The sequence below is a fragment of the Drosophila sulfurigaster genome, chromosome X (genome assembly GCF_023558435.1).
Source record: "Drosophila sulfurigaster albostrigata strain 15112-1811.04 chromosome X, ASM2355843v2, whole genome shotgun sequence".
Lineage (NCBI taxonomy): Eukaryota > Metazoa > Arthropoda > Insecta > Diptera > Drosophilidae > Drosophila > Drosophila sulfurigaster.
In genome coordinates this window covers 25,949,881-25,968,886 of record NC_084885.1, presented here as the reverse complement: position 1 = coordinate 25,968,886, position 19,006 = coordinate 25,949,881, and the positions used below count along the sequence as shown (strand labels likewise).

The 19,006-nt window shown below is 35.6% G+C and overlaps 1 protein-coding gene across 5 annotated transcripts in view; it reads left to right on the top strand.

The window, feature by feature from the left end:
- Positions 1-1,879: 1,879 nt before the first annotated feature.
- The window catches only part of LOC133848604 (clumping factor A-like), a 135,570-nt gene continuing 118,443 nt past the window's right edge, over positions 1,880-19,006 (top strand). The window contains exons 1-4 of one of the 5 annotated variants that reach the window (XM_062284239.1): positions 1,880-1,999; positions 3,176-3,406; positions 3,470-3,673; positions 5,280-6,264. In XM_062284239.1, the coding sequence (XP_062140223.1) occupies positions 5,282-6,124 (843 nt within the window). In that variant the 5' untranslated portion in view covers positions 1,880-1,999; positions 3,176-3,406; positions 3,470-3,673; positions 5,280-5,281 and the 3' untranslated portion in view covers positions 6,125-6,264. Of the gene's footprint in view, positions 2,000-3,175; positions 3,407-3,456; positions 3,674-5,279; positions 6,265-19,006 lie in introns of those variants that run through there. The other 4 variants (XM_062284236.1, XM_062284238.1, XM_062284240.1 and 1 more) reach the window with 4 other exon arrangements.

Here is a 19,006-nt window from a genome sequence, read left to right as displayed (position 1 = left end):
ACGGGGGCAAGTTTTAGTCGTAATTGTGCTCTACGTTCTTTCTCGCTGCTGCTGCTGCTGCTGCTGCTGCAGTTCAACAACTATCGGATATGCCAGTTCAGCTTTAGCTTCAACTGCAGCTTCAACTGCAGCTTTAGCTTGGCCACGATGCTTGCCACGTTTACGGCGTTGTTTTGTGCTCGATGCCTGTGCGCGACATGAGCACAACTCGAGAGCTGCTGCAATCGATAAATAGCTTTCAGCATTTACTACTTAATATAATCAGCTTTCTGATTTGCCCACCAACAGCTCTACAACTTGGCCTTTGCTAACAGATGCCCTGCCTACAATTCCAGAGAGAGCGAACGCGAGAAACAATTGTACTTTATGATGCTTCAAAATGAAAAAAAATCTATGGAGAGTAAATTTTCTTTTTCTAGAGCATTAATATAACAATACTATATATTATAAAAATAATATACTTGATGAAAGACGACTCTGACTTCAATAAGGAGAACGATTGATTTTAATTGACAGTGTGCCCAGATTGCCAGATGCATATGCCTTAATACTAAGCTAATAATATTGCTTTTATGAAAAATTGAAATCAATGTACATAAATAGGAGAAACTGTTTGTTAAAACCTGAATAATAGTTAAATATTATTCCCACTAAAGTTAGTGAAATAACCATTGGAAAAAGTGATATTCATAGAAAACCGATATTGCATGAATTTTTCAATAGTTAGATCAAATACTTTGTAATTAAATTAAAGAGAAGTTGAATTTTTTCTTGAAACATTAGGGAATTTAAATTAGTTTCAAACGAAGTAGTAGTCAAAGAAGTCTTCTTGAATTTTCACACATAAATTTCACACATTTGTAAATAACAAGTAAGAAAGCTACATTCGAATATACCATAAGGTGCAAAATATACCAAATTTTCAGTTAATTTGTTTTAGGTTTTTAAAAAGAGTTGATAATAGTTATTTCCTTGTTTGTTTTTAGATATATAAAATATTGCTTTTCGATTATAAAATTAACCAAACTTTGTATCAATATTTTTCTAGCAACTTGTATAAACTTGTGTAAAAAACAAAGACTGCTGGGATCATGCTTAAAGCTGAATCAGCATTTTTGTTAAAAAAACATTTTAGTATGTTTACATACCGCTTCATTGAGTTCTACAAGACTATAAATTCGATGCATTTCTTTTTGGCTGTTCTGCAAGGTGTTTAACGAAATGAGATTTATATAGTATTAAAGGCAACTGTGCCTTAGCATCCTTAGCACCTCGACCTTTCGACCTCATAGTGCAGTATATTGCATATATACTAAACATATACTGTATGTAGTATAAAGAGTGGTAGTTGGCATTAAATTTATACACACAAGTTTGCGCATTTCAACATTTAGCATATTAAATGGGGGCACTGGAGTCGAACTGGACAACAACAACAACAACAGCAACAACAACAACAGCAACAACAACAACAAATGCGGACGGACTTTGGTTTCTTCTCCTGCTCAGATTCTACGGCTTGTCTGAGTTCTGATTCTCGTCTCGGTGTCGTGCACCCGGATATACATATACCCCATATATAAATGTGTGTGTGTGGACATGCGGATGTTGTGTGATGCTGTTTATGCCTTTTACATTTTCCGCCGTAATGAATTCTATGCGGCAACAAGAACAGCAACAACTGTGGCAACTCTGGCATGGGAAAGCACAGCGCACTGTGAAATTCTCAACTTCCGCTTTTTGCCGACTTGACAACATGTCTGACCAACATTCATATGTACTACATACGTGTAGTTTACCTCCTTTTGCCAGCTTTAGCTGTCCGTTTCTTCAACTACTTTTTTGTAGAACTGAATTTCAATTGAATGCACATAGTTTTCTTTTTTATATTTGTCATCTGTCTGTGTACAAATCTGTAAAACATTATATATATATTTTTATTAGACCTTTGAAAATCCAAAAATATTTCCTGCAACAAATTCTGAAGAAAGAAAAGAGCGTAAGTCAAATCAGTTTACTTCATTTGTTGCTTCTTCCAGCATATATTATTATCTAAAGTTCTAGTTATTGTAGTTCTCTATTTTCACTTTGTATTAATCGATATGCCGTTTCTCAATCTAGAGTATCACAACTTTGTCGCTTTCTGCCTTATTTTCTGGTTTCTTCTATTTTTTTCTTCTAATTTTGTTGTTGTTGTTGTTTTTGATGTCAGGCAGGCTTACAAAAATCTTTGGTGTTTGCAGCTGCCACCGTTGCATGCCTTTTGCTGGCTCAGGCAACTGTCACACACTTAAGCGCATTATGGCCGACATTTGACGCGACTACAACTACAACTACAACTACAACAAAAATAATAAAAAAGACTACGACTACGACTAGAAAAAATAGGCCAAATTAAACAAATTTAATAAAAGAGCAAGCTAGTTGATGTGACTTCTATTAAAGACTTTTTCAAAATTAATATTATAAGAGCTAAGCTTATTAATTAATATTTGCATTTATCTTGACAATCGAAAAAAGCTAAGTAATTAAAATTGTTTCCATATCAATATTAGCCATATAATTAGTTTTTATATTACCATTAACATTGACATTAGTATTAACATTAGCATTATCATTAAAATGGTCATTGGCATTACCATGAATATTTTCATTCGCTTGATGATTAGCATTAGTATTGAAATTAGCATCAATAGTAGTGAAATTTGTTTTGATATCAATATTAGTATTTTCATTAGACTGTTAATTAACAGTGCTATAAGTATTTGCATTACAATTAACATTATTCAAATTTATTCAAATAGCAGTAAAATTATTTAATATTCACAGAATTTGCATTGAAATTTGTATAAGCATTAGCATTTCTATTACTATTTGCATTACGATTAACATTAGTATTAATATTGGATCTACAATTACTTCAAATATCAATTAAATTATTCGAATACTAACATTAGTATTATTTAAGTACAAATATTAGAATTTTCATACGAATTAAGCATTGGTAATTGTATTTAATATAAAGAATATTTACTTTGGCATTACAATAAATTATTGCAACAACCATTGACACTAGATTTCGACATCAAATGTATAATGGTTAATTAAATTCATTTAATTGGCGTTCTCATTACAATTATGATTAATGTTCTAATCAACTCGTTACTTCTGAAAGAAGCAGCTACATCGTAACATCGTAGCAATCTTAAGGGCTTTCCGGAATAGAATCTTTCAGAATCAACTTGGCGTTGAACTATTTTTTTTATCGTGTATCACATCAAAATTCAGTTAGAGTTTCAGTGAGTCTCAAACCGGGACTCTCGCCCATTAAGTAATTGCCAATTTATTGATATCATTTGAGCGAATACGATTCCAAAAGAACAACAACGAGAAAACAAAGTTTCAGGTAAGTAAATTACAATTTGATTTACTTTAACCGATTTGAGTTGACTCCAGGCAATTTTCAGAGAGACATAAAGAGAGAGAGAGAGAGAGCGAAAGCGAAAACCGAAGACAGAGAGAGAGAGTGAGCTGGAGATCGAGAGTGTGATTGAAGAATTGATGGATTTTGCCTTACGCGAAACAACTCTCTCTCTCTCTTATTGTTTTTTTCTTCATTTTACATAATTAACTATTCCAAATTTTAAGTTAAGAGGCGACCAAAAAGCACTCGGTAAGTGAAAGTACGACTTGATTTTCAGTTTAAAGGTGAATTGTTCGCTAAAGTGGCCAGGCAGGCAAGCACATTGTCGCAGGACCTGCTGACTTTTCCACGGCCGTGCATTGTGTGTCGTCCGTTTCGCCAGTTCGCATCCGTGGCAACAAAAAAGAAAATATTAAAATAAATTTGAATAAAAATGTCTGCAAAGATTAAATCGCCATGAGCCGCGTCCTCGCCGTCGTCGTTGTCGTTGTCGTCGTCGTCGTCTGCAATTCCCAGACGTTTTCTCATTCTCCGGTTGCCTTTGCCTTTTTTTTTTCTGTACTCCCTCTCTACCCCTTTTTTTTTGGATGGGTTTTGGCTTATTGTTGTGGCGTCAGTTTCTTCCTGAGGCTCCTGTTCGTTGGCCTGGCAAAAATAATGCGTATCCGTTGCGGATTCTCTGCTTCGGTCACTCTCTCTCTCTCACGTCCCTCCCTCCTCTGTCAGCCTCTTAATTTGTTTATTTGATTGCTGTTGCCATTGCTGTTGCTGTTGCTGTTCCTGTTTGCTGTTGCCATTGCTGTTGTCGCTGCTGTGCGTTGTGCGTTGTCGCTTTCACCTTTAAACAATTCCATTTATAAGCGGCGACAAATTTCAGTTTTTATTACTTTCGTTGTCAACTTTGTTGTGTGCGGCCAACCCACAAGGCATCTCTTTTTACTTTTTTGTTTGTTTTTGGTTTTGGTTTTCGTGGACATAACAATAAATAAGTTAATTTAAATACAATAAACACAATTGAAGCTGTCAGCGCTGTGTTGGACAACAACTGCAATCGAAACATTAACGCAAATTCTTAGCACACAGCGGAAAGAGATACTTTCTGTATCTCTCAGCTACAATATCCGATGGCAACTTTTAAGCCCAAATTACACCGAATAACTTTTGATTTTTTTCTGAGACGTGGTTAAAGGCGACCTTTGCCTTTTTTAAATCAGTGCAAACATTTACTTATTGTAGTTAAGATTAAAAATCATTCGTCAATTAATTTGGTATTAGTTAAAATTCTTGGTAAGCTAATGGTCAAGTCAAAGAACAATGTAAACCTTAAATACTCTAGTTTAATAAATATATAATAAGAGAAAATTAAAAATAAAATAAAATTAATTTATGGTATATTTTGAATATAGTATTAAATCAATATACTAAATATATTTTTAGTTTTTTTGCGGTATATTACTTAAGTGCATCGGTTTATCATCACATATTAATATACCAAATATACCAGTCGGTATATTTTTAGAATTTTTTCATTTGGTATATTTTAAAATTAAATACCGCACTGATATGCTTTTATTTCAATATTTTGCATATTTTTCACCCAATAGTATATTATGAATGTATAACTTACAAGATACCAAATATAATATTTGGTACATTTTCAGTATTTTTTCGGAATATTTTAAAATTATTCATAAGGGTAGCATATTCAACTATAGCTTTCTTACTTGATTCATGATATATACGTTTTACCACATGGCTCTTCGTATTTGCTCCTAACTTGCTCATATGTATTCCTGTCGCTCTCTATCTCATTCTCTCTCTTTCTCTCTCTCTCTTTCTCTGTACCGTTCGACAGTTATGAACAACACATTTGCCACGCTAAGCGATGAGGAGTTGGAGGAGAACGGAAAGCTGTATGGCATCGTTGAGGTGGATCAACTGCGAAGCACGTGGAAGGCGCGCAAGTTTCCGATCGAGGTGCCCACAACGCTGATGCAGAGCGGCCTATTGCCATCGATATTCGACTGGCCGCTGTTGGGGGAGCTGATGCCGATGGAGCAGGCGATGGGTGAAGCGATGCTGCAGCAGCGGATCAACGATTTGGAGCTGTTGAACAGCTTGACGACATCGCTGCAGCGCATCGAGATCAGTGCGGAGCCGGACATTGGCATCGATGTGGTTGTGGGGCGTCCCAGTTACAATGTTCTGGTGCAGGATAATGGCAGCATTTTGGTCAAGGAGCTGCCCAGCCTGCACATCCATGTCTACGCTGTGGAGTCGCGAGCAGCCGCTGGACACGAATGCGCGCCATCGATGCTGCCATCGGCATCGGCATCGGAACAAAGTGCGAAGACAACAACGACAACAACAACAACTACAAAGAGACGAGAAGAGGAACAGCAGCAAGAGGAAGCACAGAACACAGTGGAAAATGATGATGAAGAACAACAATTACAACAAGATGTGAACGATGAACTGGACGACACGAAATATAAAGAGGATCATTTAACATCATCGTTGGACCCCGATACCGATACAAATACCGATAACGACAGCGATAAAGATAACGATAACGATACCGATTTGCTGACCGACGACGAATCGGAGGAACAAAGCGGCGACATTAAGCTGCATCGCCGCATGTCCTTTTGGATGCGTGTCGGGCATTTTTTGCGCCAGAATATTCCGCGTCTCAATTAGACTCACACACACAGACACACACACACACAGACACACCCACAGACTTTGCAATTATTTGTTCGTTACAACATCGATCGACAAACACAATTTCTGTAATTTCCAACAATTTGTTCATTGAATAAAACACAAATGAAAACGCGCCTCCCAACCGCCCCTTCCCCCTCACCAACCTCATCAAAACACACAATTTGCCGACTTTTTTTATATCTGCTACCTATAGGGTAGATGGTATGGTATATTCGATACTTTTTGCTATATTTTGTACTCTATAGTATATTTTACTATATCAATTACCAAATATAGCAATCGGTATTTAAGTATTTTTGCGGTTAATTAAATTAGCACTTCATCAATATACCTAAAATGGCACTCAATATATTTTTAGTATTTTTGTGGTATATTTATTTGATGTATTTTAAGATTACTATTGCATCATTGATATATTTTTATATTTTTGTGATATATAAATTCGGTATATTTCAAGAATTGATACTATATATCTGAGTATTTTTGTGGTACATATATTAAATTGGTATACTTTAAAAATAATACCGCACTGTAACGGGTATCTCCGAGTCGAGCACACTCGAAAGTAGCTTTCTTGCTTATTTTGTTTTCTTTGTGTTCGACTATGCAACAAACTATTTAACTATTCAACTATTTCGCTATGCGCAATGCAAATCGCTTGGAAAAATGCCCCGAAATCGAAAGATGCCGCCCGGAAAAACCACTTGGCGGAAAAGTGTGTAAAGAAATTGAAATGCAAAACAAAAAAGAAATACTAAAAAAAATGGCACAAAAAAAATAAAGAAAAGCGAATACAAACCGTTCGCTTTTTACGCTCAAGCGCATCATCATCGAGCTCAACTAGCGGCAAAATCCTTGTTGCAACAACACGACAAAGCCTCCAATGTCTCCCCTTCTCTCCTCACTCCACTACACCACCTCCTCTTGCTCCTCTATATCTGCTTCTCTTGGGCAACTCAACAACAGTTCGCTGCCCGCAGCTACTCAAGTGCAATCAGCGTTGAGCTGAGCAAGCCAAAGAATCAATTCAATTACGAGATAACTGCCACAGTGATTTCCCCGCTTTAAAAATAATCTGCAAAATACGCAAAGAGACCGAATTCTCTTTCTCAACAAAAAAATTTAATTTCTAATTCTAATTATTATTGAAAAGTTGAGAATAAGTTCAACACAAATAAAATGTGACGATGACCATAAGTTTTATGAGACATAATTATTGTATTTTGTGAAAATAATAATATATTTATAGGAATACAAATTTAAGACGGCTATCAATTTCCAGTAAACTTATTATTATTCATAATAAATATTGCAAAATTTACAAATTATCAAAAGGCAATATTTTGCATATCTACGTAGTACTACAAAAAATATACCATACACTAAAAAATATACTATACTCGTACTACAAAACAAAGCAACTGGGACCCGACTGTAACAGAATTTCTAAAGGTATTGAGGATATTATAACCTTTTTGATTGCATATTTTATTTCTTTCTGCTCTCCAATATCTAGCAAAATATACCATTGACTACAAAATATACCATACTGCCAACCCAAGTAACAGAGACCCGTCTGCAGTACAAAATCTGAAGGTATTATAAATATTATAACTTCAGTTATTGCATATTTTCAAAGTTGGGCTCTCTAAATTCTACAAAAATTTGCAATGCATAAAACTTGTAATTGAAACTTAAAGCTTATTGCATAATATTGTATTTATGCAGAGATTTGTTCAAACCTTTGCATTCCTTTTCCCGCTTATCCTACTATTTTGTATGTTATTATACCCGCTACCCATAGGGTAGAAGGGTATTATAACTTTGTGCCGGCAGGAAATGTATGTAACAGGTAGAAGGAGGCATCTCCGACCCTATAAAGTATATATATTCTTGATCAGCGTCAACAGCCGAGTCGATATAGCCATGTCCGTCTGTCCGTCTGTCCGTCTGTCCGTCTGTGTGTCTGTCCGTCTGTCCGTCTGTCCGTCCGTCCGTATGAAACACTGGATCTCAGAGACTATAAGAGATAGAGCTATAATTTTTTTTCGACAGCATTTGTTATGTTTGCACGCAGATCAAGTTTGTTTCAAATTTTTGCCACGCCCACTTCCGCCCCCGCAAATCAAAAAAATCGAATAACAAGCGTAATTTTAAAGCTAGAGTCACGAATTTTGGTATATGCAATAATTACTGTAATAATTATGATTCCTGAAAATTTGGTTGCGATCAGATAAAAATTGTGGAAGTTATTAAAGAAATACTTTCGTATGGGCAAAAACTCCTACTTACTAGGGGTCTGAGTTGCTTTGGCCGACAATCTGGTACATTGTGCCGTCTATGGTATATTTTGAATGCGGTACTATATCGATATACCACATATACCATTTGGTATATTTTTTAGTATTTTTTTAGTATTTTCGGTATATTTTGAAAATGATACCGCAATATTTTGCCTTTATTTAAAATGGGTAGCGGGTATCTCACAGTCGAGCACACTCGACTGTAACTTTCTTACTTGTTTGTTTTTATTGTCGCGACTTTCACCCGAGGAGAATTCAGGGATCGGGATCGGCGATGGCATTGAGGGATTGAGGGTGGCAAATGTGCATAAGATAAATGGAGCACAAAACGCTTTGAGGCAACATTAAAAGGCAACGATGCCCCAGTCGACGGGTTGCCGAGTCTGCCACAGACAGTGGCGCCACCTGCCGCTGGGTGGCCCCATAAAAAGTCATTCACTAATGGCTCGTCAGTGCAGCAGTAACTGAAATATGTGCGAAAGAGAGGGAGATGCGGAAGAGTGAGCAAGCGAGAGCGAGTGAGTGAGGCCTATGGAGCGTTGAATGGAGTGCTACATATGACATGGTCTGGCCATTTCCATTTCCATTTGTATTTGCTCTTCTATTGGCAACATGTGGCGCTTTTATTAAAAATTCATTTGCTCATATTACACAAGCACACACACCAACACACACACACACACACATACACAAACTAGAGCAGACATAACGGGATCGTTGAGCGGTCGCAACTTTCCAACTGCAACTCATGTCTCATGTCTGGCCGGTTGGCTCATCTTGGTGCTTGGTGTACTATATGGCCCGCCCTTTGACCTTCAGCAGCTGCCACATTTTACGAGCATTGCAAATTCTTTGAGCATTTATCTGACTGCGGCGGCCATTTCCATTTGGCCACCATCACGCGAGGCGAGGCGTGGCGAAGCGAGCTCTGCCAACAAATTCCCGAAACTCACTTCATTTTTCCTCGCATTTCTTTTTTTTCCGCTGCCGTTTTCATTGCATTTTTTGCCATGCAGACTTTTAAAAGTATTTTGACCCGCATTCGTCAAACAAAAAAAAAAAATAAAAATTACAAAAACTGCTGATGGATTACTTTAATACCAGCGACTATATGCATTTAACAATTGCCTCAGAAAATTCTTATAAGCTAATGTAGAGCGGGAGACTTCACTTACCAAAGCACATATTTGCGATCTGTAAGTAAATAAAGAAATTTCAAGAGCTGCTTTAATACAAATTAGACAATTTTGTTTGTATAATATTTAAAGGAAATATAATTATGTTCTACAGTGTCTAAGATTCCATTATAATAAATAAATGGAACTAAATCTATAATGGAAAATTTGAAACAAACTTGATCTGCGTGCAAACATAACAAAAAATGTAGCTCTATCTCTTATAGTCTCTGAGATCCAGTGTTTCATACGGACGGACGGACGGACGGACAGACGGACATGGCTATATCGTCTCGGCTGTTGACGCTGATCAAGAATATATATACTTTATAGGGTCGGAGGTGCCTCGTTCTACCTGTTACATACATTTCCTACCGGCACAAAGTTATAATACCCTTCTACCCTATGGGTAGCGGGTATAAAAATATATTTGGTATATTGATAGTCTCAGATATTATTTAATGAAGTAGCACCGAAAGGAAATACTGAAATATACCAAAATATATATTTGGTATATTGGTAGTCTCAGAGATCTTTATATATTCTAATATTTAATACTTTAACATCGATAAAAATAAATTAATAAATAGCGAATTTATTGAATAGTCAAGATTTAATAGAACTTAACGAAAGCAGATTAAAGAGCAAATACGTAGAAAAGTGCAAAAGTTGCGGAAAATCAGCAGAGACGGAAAAAGAGAGAGAGAGAGAGAGAGCAAAGACAGAAAGATAAAACTGATATGGAGCTGGGTGTAAATCTGGTATTTGGCTTATTTGTTACACACGTAACGTTGCACAGCGGAGGAGGGGATAGAGTGGAAGGGGGCGATGAAGCTGGCAAAAACGCAAATATTTTCTATGTTGGTCAAGTCGAGTGAATTTGTTGAGTGTCCCTGGCACCAAAATGCCAAATGAAGTGGAAGCAAGGAATTTCACACAATGTGAACCGAGCACAAGTCCTGTTTCCCTCCCCCACGCTTGCCCATCCGCCTCCTCTGCCCAGAGCAGACACACATGTGATTGTGAATGATGGAGGATGAGCAAATAAGCCAACAAATAAACAGGCAAACAAACAAACAATACCAAACGAAACGAAACGAAACGAGCAGCCAACAAACACACACACACACACACACATACACACAAAAAATGTGGCAAGAAAGAGGAGGCTGAAGAGGGAGAAGTGTAGGAAGTGTGTGGGCAACAAGTGGAAAGTGAAGTTTGACTGAGGTGAGTGTTGTCGTGGCTTTGACTGCAAGAATTTTTACTCGAAAATCACATAAACTGAGTGTGCGACGACTCGTTAGAGTGCCATTGTAGTGCTCTCCACTCTGCCACGCCCACATTAACACACCTCACATGCCATGCCTCCTGCCTACAGCCTCTGCATCTGCCTCTGACTGACACCAACAAAAACCTTCACACACACATACTTCATTATCACGCTTTCGTGACACGAAACACTTTATTATCGCATCAAAAGAGATTTTCAACTCTCTCTCTCTCTCTTCTCATATGCTTAAGCAACATTTGAGCTAAGAACCTGAGAAGACAATCATCATCATGCATCAATTCAAACAGCAGACGTATAAAGAACATCAATTAAATCACAACAAACACCGGCAGTAGATTTAAATTTTTCGAATTTATTGAAATTTATTTTCGGAAAAAGAAATTTGTAAATTTGTTTTGTTGATTTCGACGATTTTAGATTTCGATTTCATGCAAAATTAGTTTATGCTGCTTTAAAAAAAATACTGAAATATGCATGCAAAAACATTGATATATGCTAAAAAAAAAGTAAAATAAAGTATTACAATATTCATTGTTTCACTGTAATTAATTTTTAATTTACTAAACATCTTTTTCTGTTTGTTTTCGGAATACGAAATTAGCAAAATTTAAGTTGCTTAGCCATCTTCCTTATTGCCTGATATAACAAAATACTGAAATGCGGTAAAAAAAAGTAATATGCAAAACACTGCTTTCAATATAATAATTCATTGCTTCACTACAAGTAATTTTAAGTGCCTTTGAAAAACAACTTTAAGTTAATAATATAATATACAATTTTTGTGAAATACTGTTTAAATGTGTTTTACTTAATTTACATTTCTTGAAAGTTGACAACTCTAGACCGAAAATATATTCTTGACTACTTCAATTTGACAACTTTAACTATTCCAAAAATATTTCACTTGAAAAAGTTGCTACAATTTTTCATAAAAAATAACTCTTTCTACAACATCCAAAATGTCAGAAGACGACTCCAATTTGGTAACTTCCTATGAATATTACGTTTTTAAATTGGCTCAGTTTCTTTTGCTGCTTTGCGGAGTAACTGATATTCAGATTGCTGTCAATGTTTCACTTTGGATGCAAATTGTGATTATTATTATTATTGACGTGGCAGGATTCGTCATTGGAAAGTATTATATTTATATTTATATAGATAAATACAAACAATTTATAAGCGGTAAGTCTAGTTTTAGTCTTGTTAAGTCTGCAAAAAGAGAACTTATTTTCATCGTAACATTTTATTTTTATTGATTTTTAGTATAAAGAGAAGATGATGTATATACCGAAGACGAATCTATCGAATAACAGTAAACAATAAACAATACGAAGACTAAGCCTGAAATGCTTAAAGTTTGTTTGATTTTTTTATATTCAACATTTTCAAAGAATGTTCAAAAAGGCAAAACTGAAGTTAACTTAATATATTCGCTAGTTGTCTAAACTTAAATAAATATCAAAAAAGGTTTTGTTTTCGAAATGAATTTTTCAAAAAAAGTTCTTCAATTTTCTTGGCAATGTTTTGAAAATGCGAAACATGAAATTATTACAAATGTTTGTAGCTTGCTGCGTGATTAGTTTGGGACACGCAACCATCTCTAGTGTTTATGTATGGCAAACAAGAAATAAGCAAAAATGTGAAAGAGATGAAGCGATTTATTGTCCTTCGCATTCTGCAATTTTCACACTTTCACACAAACAACAAAGCGCAATGCGAATGCGTTCAGCCCTCAACGGACATGTGTAGCTTCCTACCTTTCGCATGCTGGCAGGACGAAGGACGAAGGTCGACCGCAACTTTAGCTGTCTGTCAAATATGCTAGTGAAATATTTCAAATTGTGGCTGCTGTACAAAGAACAGCAACAACAACAACAACAACAACAACATCGAGAACAACTGTTTGGGGACGTTACCTTTAAAATTGGCAAGCCACCGTTTGAGGTATGCGTTGCTGTATTCATTTCATTTATTTATTTGGTATTCAAAACGCAGGTCGCCTTCCTTGTCTTGCCAGGCCAAAAATTTCATTATTTTGCACCTTTTGTTGTGTGCATTTTTAAAGCAAATCCTCGAGAACAGCAACAAAAAAGGAAAACTCTTCAATTATTCATTTTCACGCTGCTTCTCTTAATTTTCATTTCCCTACTTTTCTGTTGTTGTTTGTTTTATTTTTCAAGACAATGTGAAATGAGTATTCGCGTAGTAGGCGTTGTAAAGATGCGAGTACTCACACTTTTACTGCAGCCTACAATTGTCTACAATTTTCACACTTCATAAGTCAACGAAATGTATTCAGTTGCTTTGCCAGCTTTATGGGCAACAACTCAAAATGTTGCACTGCATAATACGCGTATTATTCACATGGCTAAAAGCATTGCGGCTTTATTATCAATTTAGCACTTGAGCTGATACTTTAGAGTCACTTGAAGATGATTTAGATCGTGCATTGCTTTGAATTCAATGGTATATCGATATACCAACTATAGCCTTTGGTATTTTTACAGTATTTTTGGGATATTATTTTGGCATATTTAAATATAAATACCACAATGTTTTGCACACACTAATACTATAACGAAATACCAAATACAGCCTTTGGAATATTATGTTGAGTATTTTTTCGGTACATTATGTTAGTATATTTGAATAATAATACCCCAATGCTGTGAACACTTTACTGTAGCTCTAATACTATAACGATATATCAAAAAAAAAAACCTTTGGTATATATTTGTAGTATATTTTTCGGTATTTACTTTGGTATTTTTTTTAAATCATAATACCGCAATGTTTGGCACACTTGACTTTATGTTTGCTAAGTTACCTCTTCGAAAATTTTACTTTGAATGTATTTGAAAAATTTAATAAATACAAAAAATTTTGTTATTTGAGCAGTACACTAGAAATTTTAAAGGTTTTGCGTTTTGAGTTCTAGACTTTAGATATATTGCCAGCAAGTTTGTAATATACCGCTTCTATAATTTGTAAAATAAGAAAGTTTTAAACGGTGGACAGACAAACAAACGAAAGAGACCAAATAGACTAATAGAAAATATTTTTATGATTTTTTTAACTAAACACTTAAATAGCATTTCAGAAATATTTGGAAACGTTTTTAATGTTATTTTTCTGGGTTAATTAATAAATTGGAATTCTCACATTGCATTTTAGAAATATTTGCTAATTACAAATATTTTATTTTAAATTGATAAAATAAAATACTGAAATAGCTTTACGCAATTTCCGATACACACTAAACTATACATTTAAATCGACTTTACCAGCTTTTGCCGCTCTTCTCTCCTCTTCTCTTGTATTCTATTCTTATCTCTAGCGACCCTTTCGCCTACACGCGTGTCCATTTTTGTGGGATGGGGGGCGTGGTGGGGTAGATTGAGTAGCTTACGAGTTGGGATAGGGCCAAAAATGTGCAAGTAAAAATCAATTTAAGTCAAAATTAGATTTTCAAAATCAACAATACAAGGCACAACACACACACACACACGCACACACATGGCTGACTACAACAACATTAGCGAAAGAGAGAGAGGGAGAGAGAGAGTCATGACGTTGCCCTCTCTCCCTCCCTCTCGTTGGCCTTCTTTTGTTAGCGCCACGTAACCCACACGCAAAGTTTAAATATGAGTTTGGAAAAAAGTTTTCTGAGGCGTAAATATTTTGTGGCAGCCTGGCTGCCTGACTGCCTGACTGCCTGGAATCCATCCTGGCATCCCGGCCATCTCCACCATCTCCAACTCCGTCTGCCCCCAACAAAACAACAAAAAAAAAAGGACCCAAGGAGCAAGGCCTGCGAGACTGCGACTGCGACTCGAAGGCTGAAGCCGAAAGCCAAAAGCATTGGAGACTGGGGCTGTTTATCCTTTATGCGCGGCACACTTTCAGCCAGCGCACGAAAACTGCCGTTCTCAGTGTTTGATTTATGCCGGTTGAATTTTAAAATTCTTCCTCCTTTTTTGGCGGCCCAAGCAACAACGGCAACAACAATAGAGAAACAAAATAAACCATTTATCAATATGCCGAAATTGAAATACTCTACGATGCCGATGATGAATGGCAAGTATGCGAGTAACTTTTATGACTTTTGCACTCCACACACACACAAGCAGCGAACTTGTGACTGAAGGTCAAAAGTAATTATTAACTGGGCGTAAATGTTGTAATAGTTGTTGTACACAAAATTCGCATTAATAATACAGAGAATTAAGAACTGCTTAAATAAAAGCAAATATTTGGTATATATATTTTCAAATATACCGAATTAATATACTGCAAAAATACCTAAACATACACAATGTCAATATTTGGTAAATTTATTGTACTACATTCAAAATATACCACAAAGTGCAAAATATACTAGATTGTCAGCTAAAGCAATTAAAAGCCATAGTAAATAAGCGTGTTTGCTCCTACAAAATAATATCTTACAACACTTTAAATAATTAATGCATTTGAATTTATGAGCTTACAAAATAATAAACATTAGAACATTAGTTAAATCTTTTGTACTACATTTTTCATATTTCATATTGAGCATTTTATATTTTTCCCCTTTTCTGTAAATTGAATTTAGTATTTAATAGTCGATTTAATATAATTAAGTCAGTTATTTGTTGAAATTTATAAAAGTAGCAGAAATTACAAGTTTGCAACACAGAGATTGATAAATAACAAAAAAACAAATGTAAATTTTTCTTTGAAGCTTTGACAAAATGTCCGTCCAAAGCAAAATGCTCTTTCTAAGCGCAACGAAAAAAGCGAGCAGAAAAACAAGCACACGCCAAATCCGATTAAGTTTTCAGCGTTCGTGTTTTTTTTTTACTACGAAAAAAAGGAACAGTCACCCCTGCACCCCCTGTGAAGGGAATGGGAGTGAATGGGGGAATGATGTGTGGCAAAGAGTTTTACAAAAGATCAAAAACTTGCAGCATTTTCAATCTTAAGACAACGTTGTATCGCGTATGGACGCCGCCGCTCGTTGTTTCCCTTGACCCCTCCGACCCCTCCGACCCCGAAAAACGCGATAGCGAAAGCGAAAGGATTCAATTTGCTGAGTGGCAAAAGAACTTCACGCACGCCACGTCAACATCAACAACAAATCAAAGCCTTTGAAGTTCTGTTACCCACTCAGGTGGCGACCTTGTTAAATACTTAGTTGCCAAACGCTTGCCAGCTCAAGTTGCCCAAGTTTAAGTTAAAATCATGAAATTATATCTGTTGCCCATTATTTAGAATTTAAATTGACTGAAATTATAAATATATAAACATTTATTATTGAACTTTGGTGAAATGCATTTCAAAAAAAATATGCTGCCTATTATCAACTCTTTAGACAGATTACCTTAAATAAATATTACATAAAAATTTATTGTGAATACTCGGTAATTATTTTCAATAAAAGGAAAACAGCGCGATATTATTTTAAATATATATATATATATATATATATATATCGGTATATTTTAATAATTTTCCCTTACTGTTTTGTTTTTATTTCAAATGGATAGCGAGTATCTCACAGTCAAGTACACTCGAATGTATTTTCTGCTTACTTATTTGAAATTTGCTGTGTTTAAGATCTTACCATTATTCTGGATCTTCAGCAATCTAAAAGTCATCTATTGAAGTATAAAGCTGCAGACACTATTCATGTATTATATGACCTTAGTTTTCTCTCAAATTTCCCTCTTTTTAGCTTTGCCATTAACTTCTTGTTGATAGCTTCGGTGTTCCCCATAGAATTGACTTTATTACTTTATTTTTTGTTTCTATGATTTCGTTAGTCATGTTGATTTTCACGCCTCGTTGTTGTTGTTACTGTTGTTTGCGTTGTGGTTAGTTCATAATTTTGTGAGACGTGGGAGAGATCTAATTTTAGTACACAATAATTTCGCTTGTCGCTTTTCCTAATCCTTAATGACTTTCGTCAAGTTGTCACAAGGCGCAAATGTCATAATAGATTTCTTCACGCATTTCCCGTTTTTGTTTACCCGCCTGGCTAAAGTCTCCCGTGACTTTCTCTCTCTCTCTCTCTCTCTCTCTCTCTCTCTCTCTCTCTTTCGCCTCGGGTGCTCTTTCAGTCTATATCCTAAGGCTGTAACGTACTAATGCCTATTTTTTTTTGCTTTTTTGGTTGGTCAATTCCTCCTCTGTTCTTCGTCACGGCGGACACGGAAATTCCTCACTGAAAATGCTCGTTGATTTTGTTTGCTGATACGGCAACGCATTCGCCAGTGAATTGACTGGCTACAAATTACTGGACTGTGTTTGCTTTTCGTATTCGTAAAATCATGTCGAACAAAGAAGCAGCAAATTCCCAGTCAGCTAATTACAGCGAAATCATTTAATGGCCATCTCACATAACTCGAATGCGTCAAGTCCATATCGAAAATTTATATTTCGAATATCCTTTTACTATTTAAGTTTTAGAAATTCCTTCCAAACAAAAAATCTTAGTTATCCAATGAAAATATTTAGAAAATGAACGAGTATTGATAATATTTCTTTAGAAAAATCGGGAAATATGAATTAATGTTTAGCCTTGTTTAGCATCACTTACACGAAGTTCGGTTTTTCGAAGTCAGACAGTTGAATTCATTAACAAGTTCTGCATTTTAATATAATTTTAATCCTTCTTTTAATGTTCGAAACATTGAAAATGACTTGATAAGTGGCCCTTAATTGCATTAAATGTAGATGATGGAATTAAAAAGTGTTTCATAAGAGCTGCATTTTGTTGTAAACTTTAATACAAAAAGTAATGTTTATAAATTTTGAAAATAAATGAAAAATGGCGCTAAGTACAATAATCGTTGATCAGCTTAGATTTGCATTAATATAAATCAAAATGAGATGCTGTTTTAAAAGAGCTGCATTTTGATGTAACTTCAATGCTAAAACTGATGTTTATAAATTTGAAAATTACTGAAAACTGGTTCAAAAACAATAGATGAGCTTAGTTCAGCAATTATGTAAATTAGAATAAAAAATAAATGAATAGGAGCAACACTTTCAATTAATTTAAATGCATAAATAGATATTTACGAAATTCGAGTTCAATAAAAAGAAGCGCTTAAGTGGAAGCTATGTTACGTATGAGCTTGATCTATATACCCTGGAGCATTGGTTACAGGGTATGCGAGTAGATTGGTTAGCTGTTAAATAATATTGAAAGCCGATTTGATCAATCAGCTGAATTGCATTATAAACGATTTGCCAGTTCATCAGTCTTGCGGAGAAAGTGCAAATTCTCTTTCTCTTCCTCTCTTTGTCTATCTCTGTCTGCCTCTGGGAAGTTCACTCTCGCTGCCGTAATCTAAGTACTTCCTCAATTCGAGTTGCTTGAGTAAAGTTGCAGTCAGAAGCAAAAACATTAAAAAAAAAATAAAGAAATGAAAGAAAGTCGCGAGAAAGCGCACAAAATAACTGCAAATGCACAGAGTGAAGTAGTGAAAGAAGTAATAAAATTATTTTTGCCGAAAAGCAAAGCTAAAGGAAATTCCCAAGCAAATGCTATAAAGCCTCTTCGCAGTTTCAGTTCCGCGCTAGATAAAGTTTTAAATGCTGCTCGATGGTCAGCATAGGGAGAGAGAGAGAGAGAGAGAGAAAGAATGGAGAAACTGAGAAGAGATTGAAACTAAGGCACAACTAAGAAACTACAACCCCAAAAGACAGACAGCAAGCAACTTAAAACTAACATAAAAAGCCAAAAATCTTTGGCGCACTTCACGACGACTTTTGCCCAGATAAAGTTTACGCTCGATTTTGCCTCCAGGCCAGAGGTCATCGCTGTGTCCTCCTGTGTGCCTGTATCCCCCAAGGTTCTTTCTCTCTCTCTCTCTCGCTCGCTTATCTGCTCCAGCTCCCAAGCATTACGCACACTTGATACTCATTGATTTTTCGTGAGTCGAGTCGAGAAATTGTCTCGCGGCCCACGCGAAATGCGTCGAAAGTTGTAATTAAAAGCTTGCAACCAACAAGCCAAACAAAAAAATATAAAAAAATAAAAATAGAATGAAAGCAACCCCAGCACAGTTCTCAACCACATCCTACGAAACTCTGA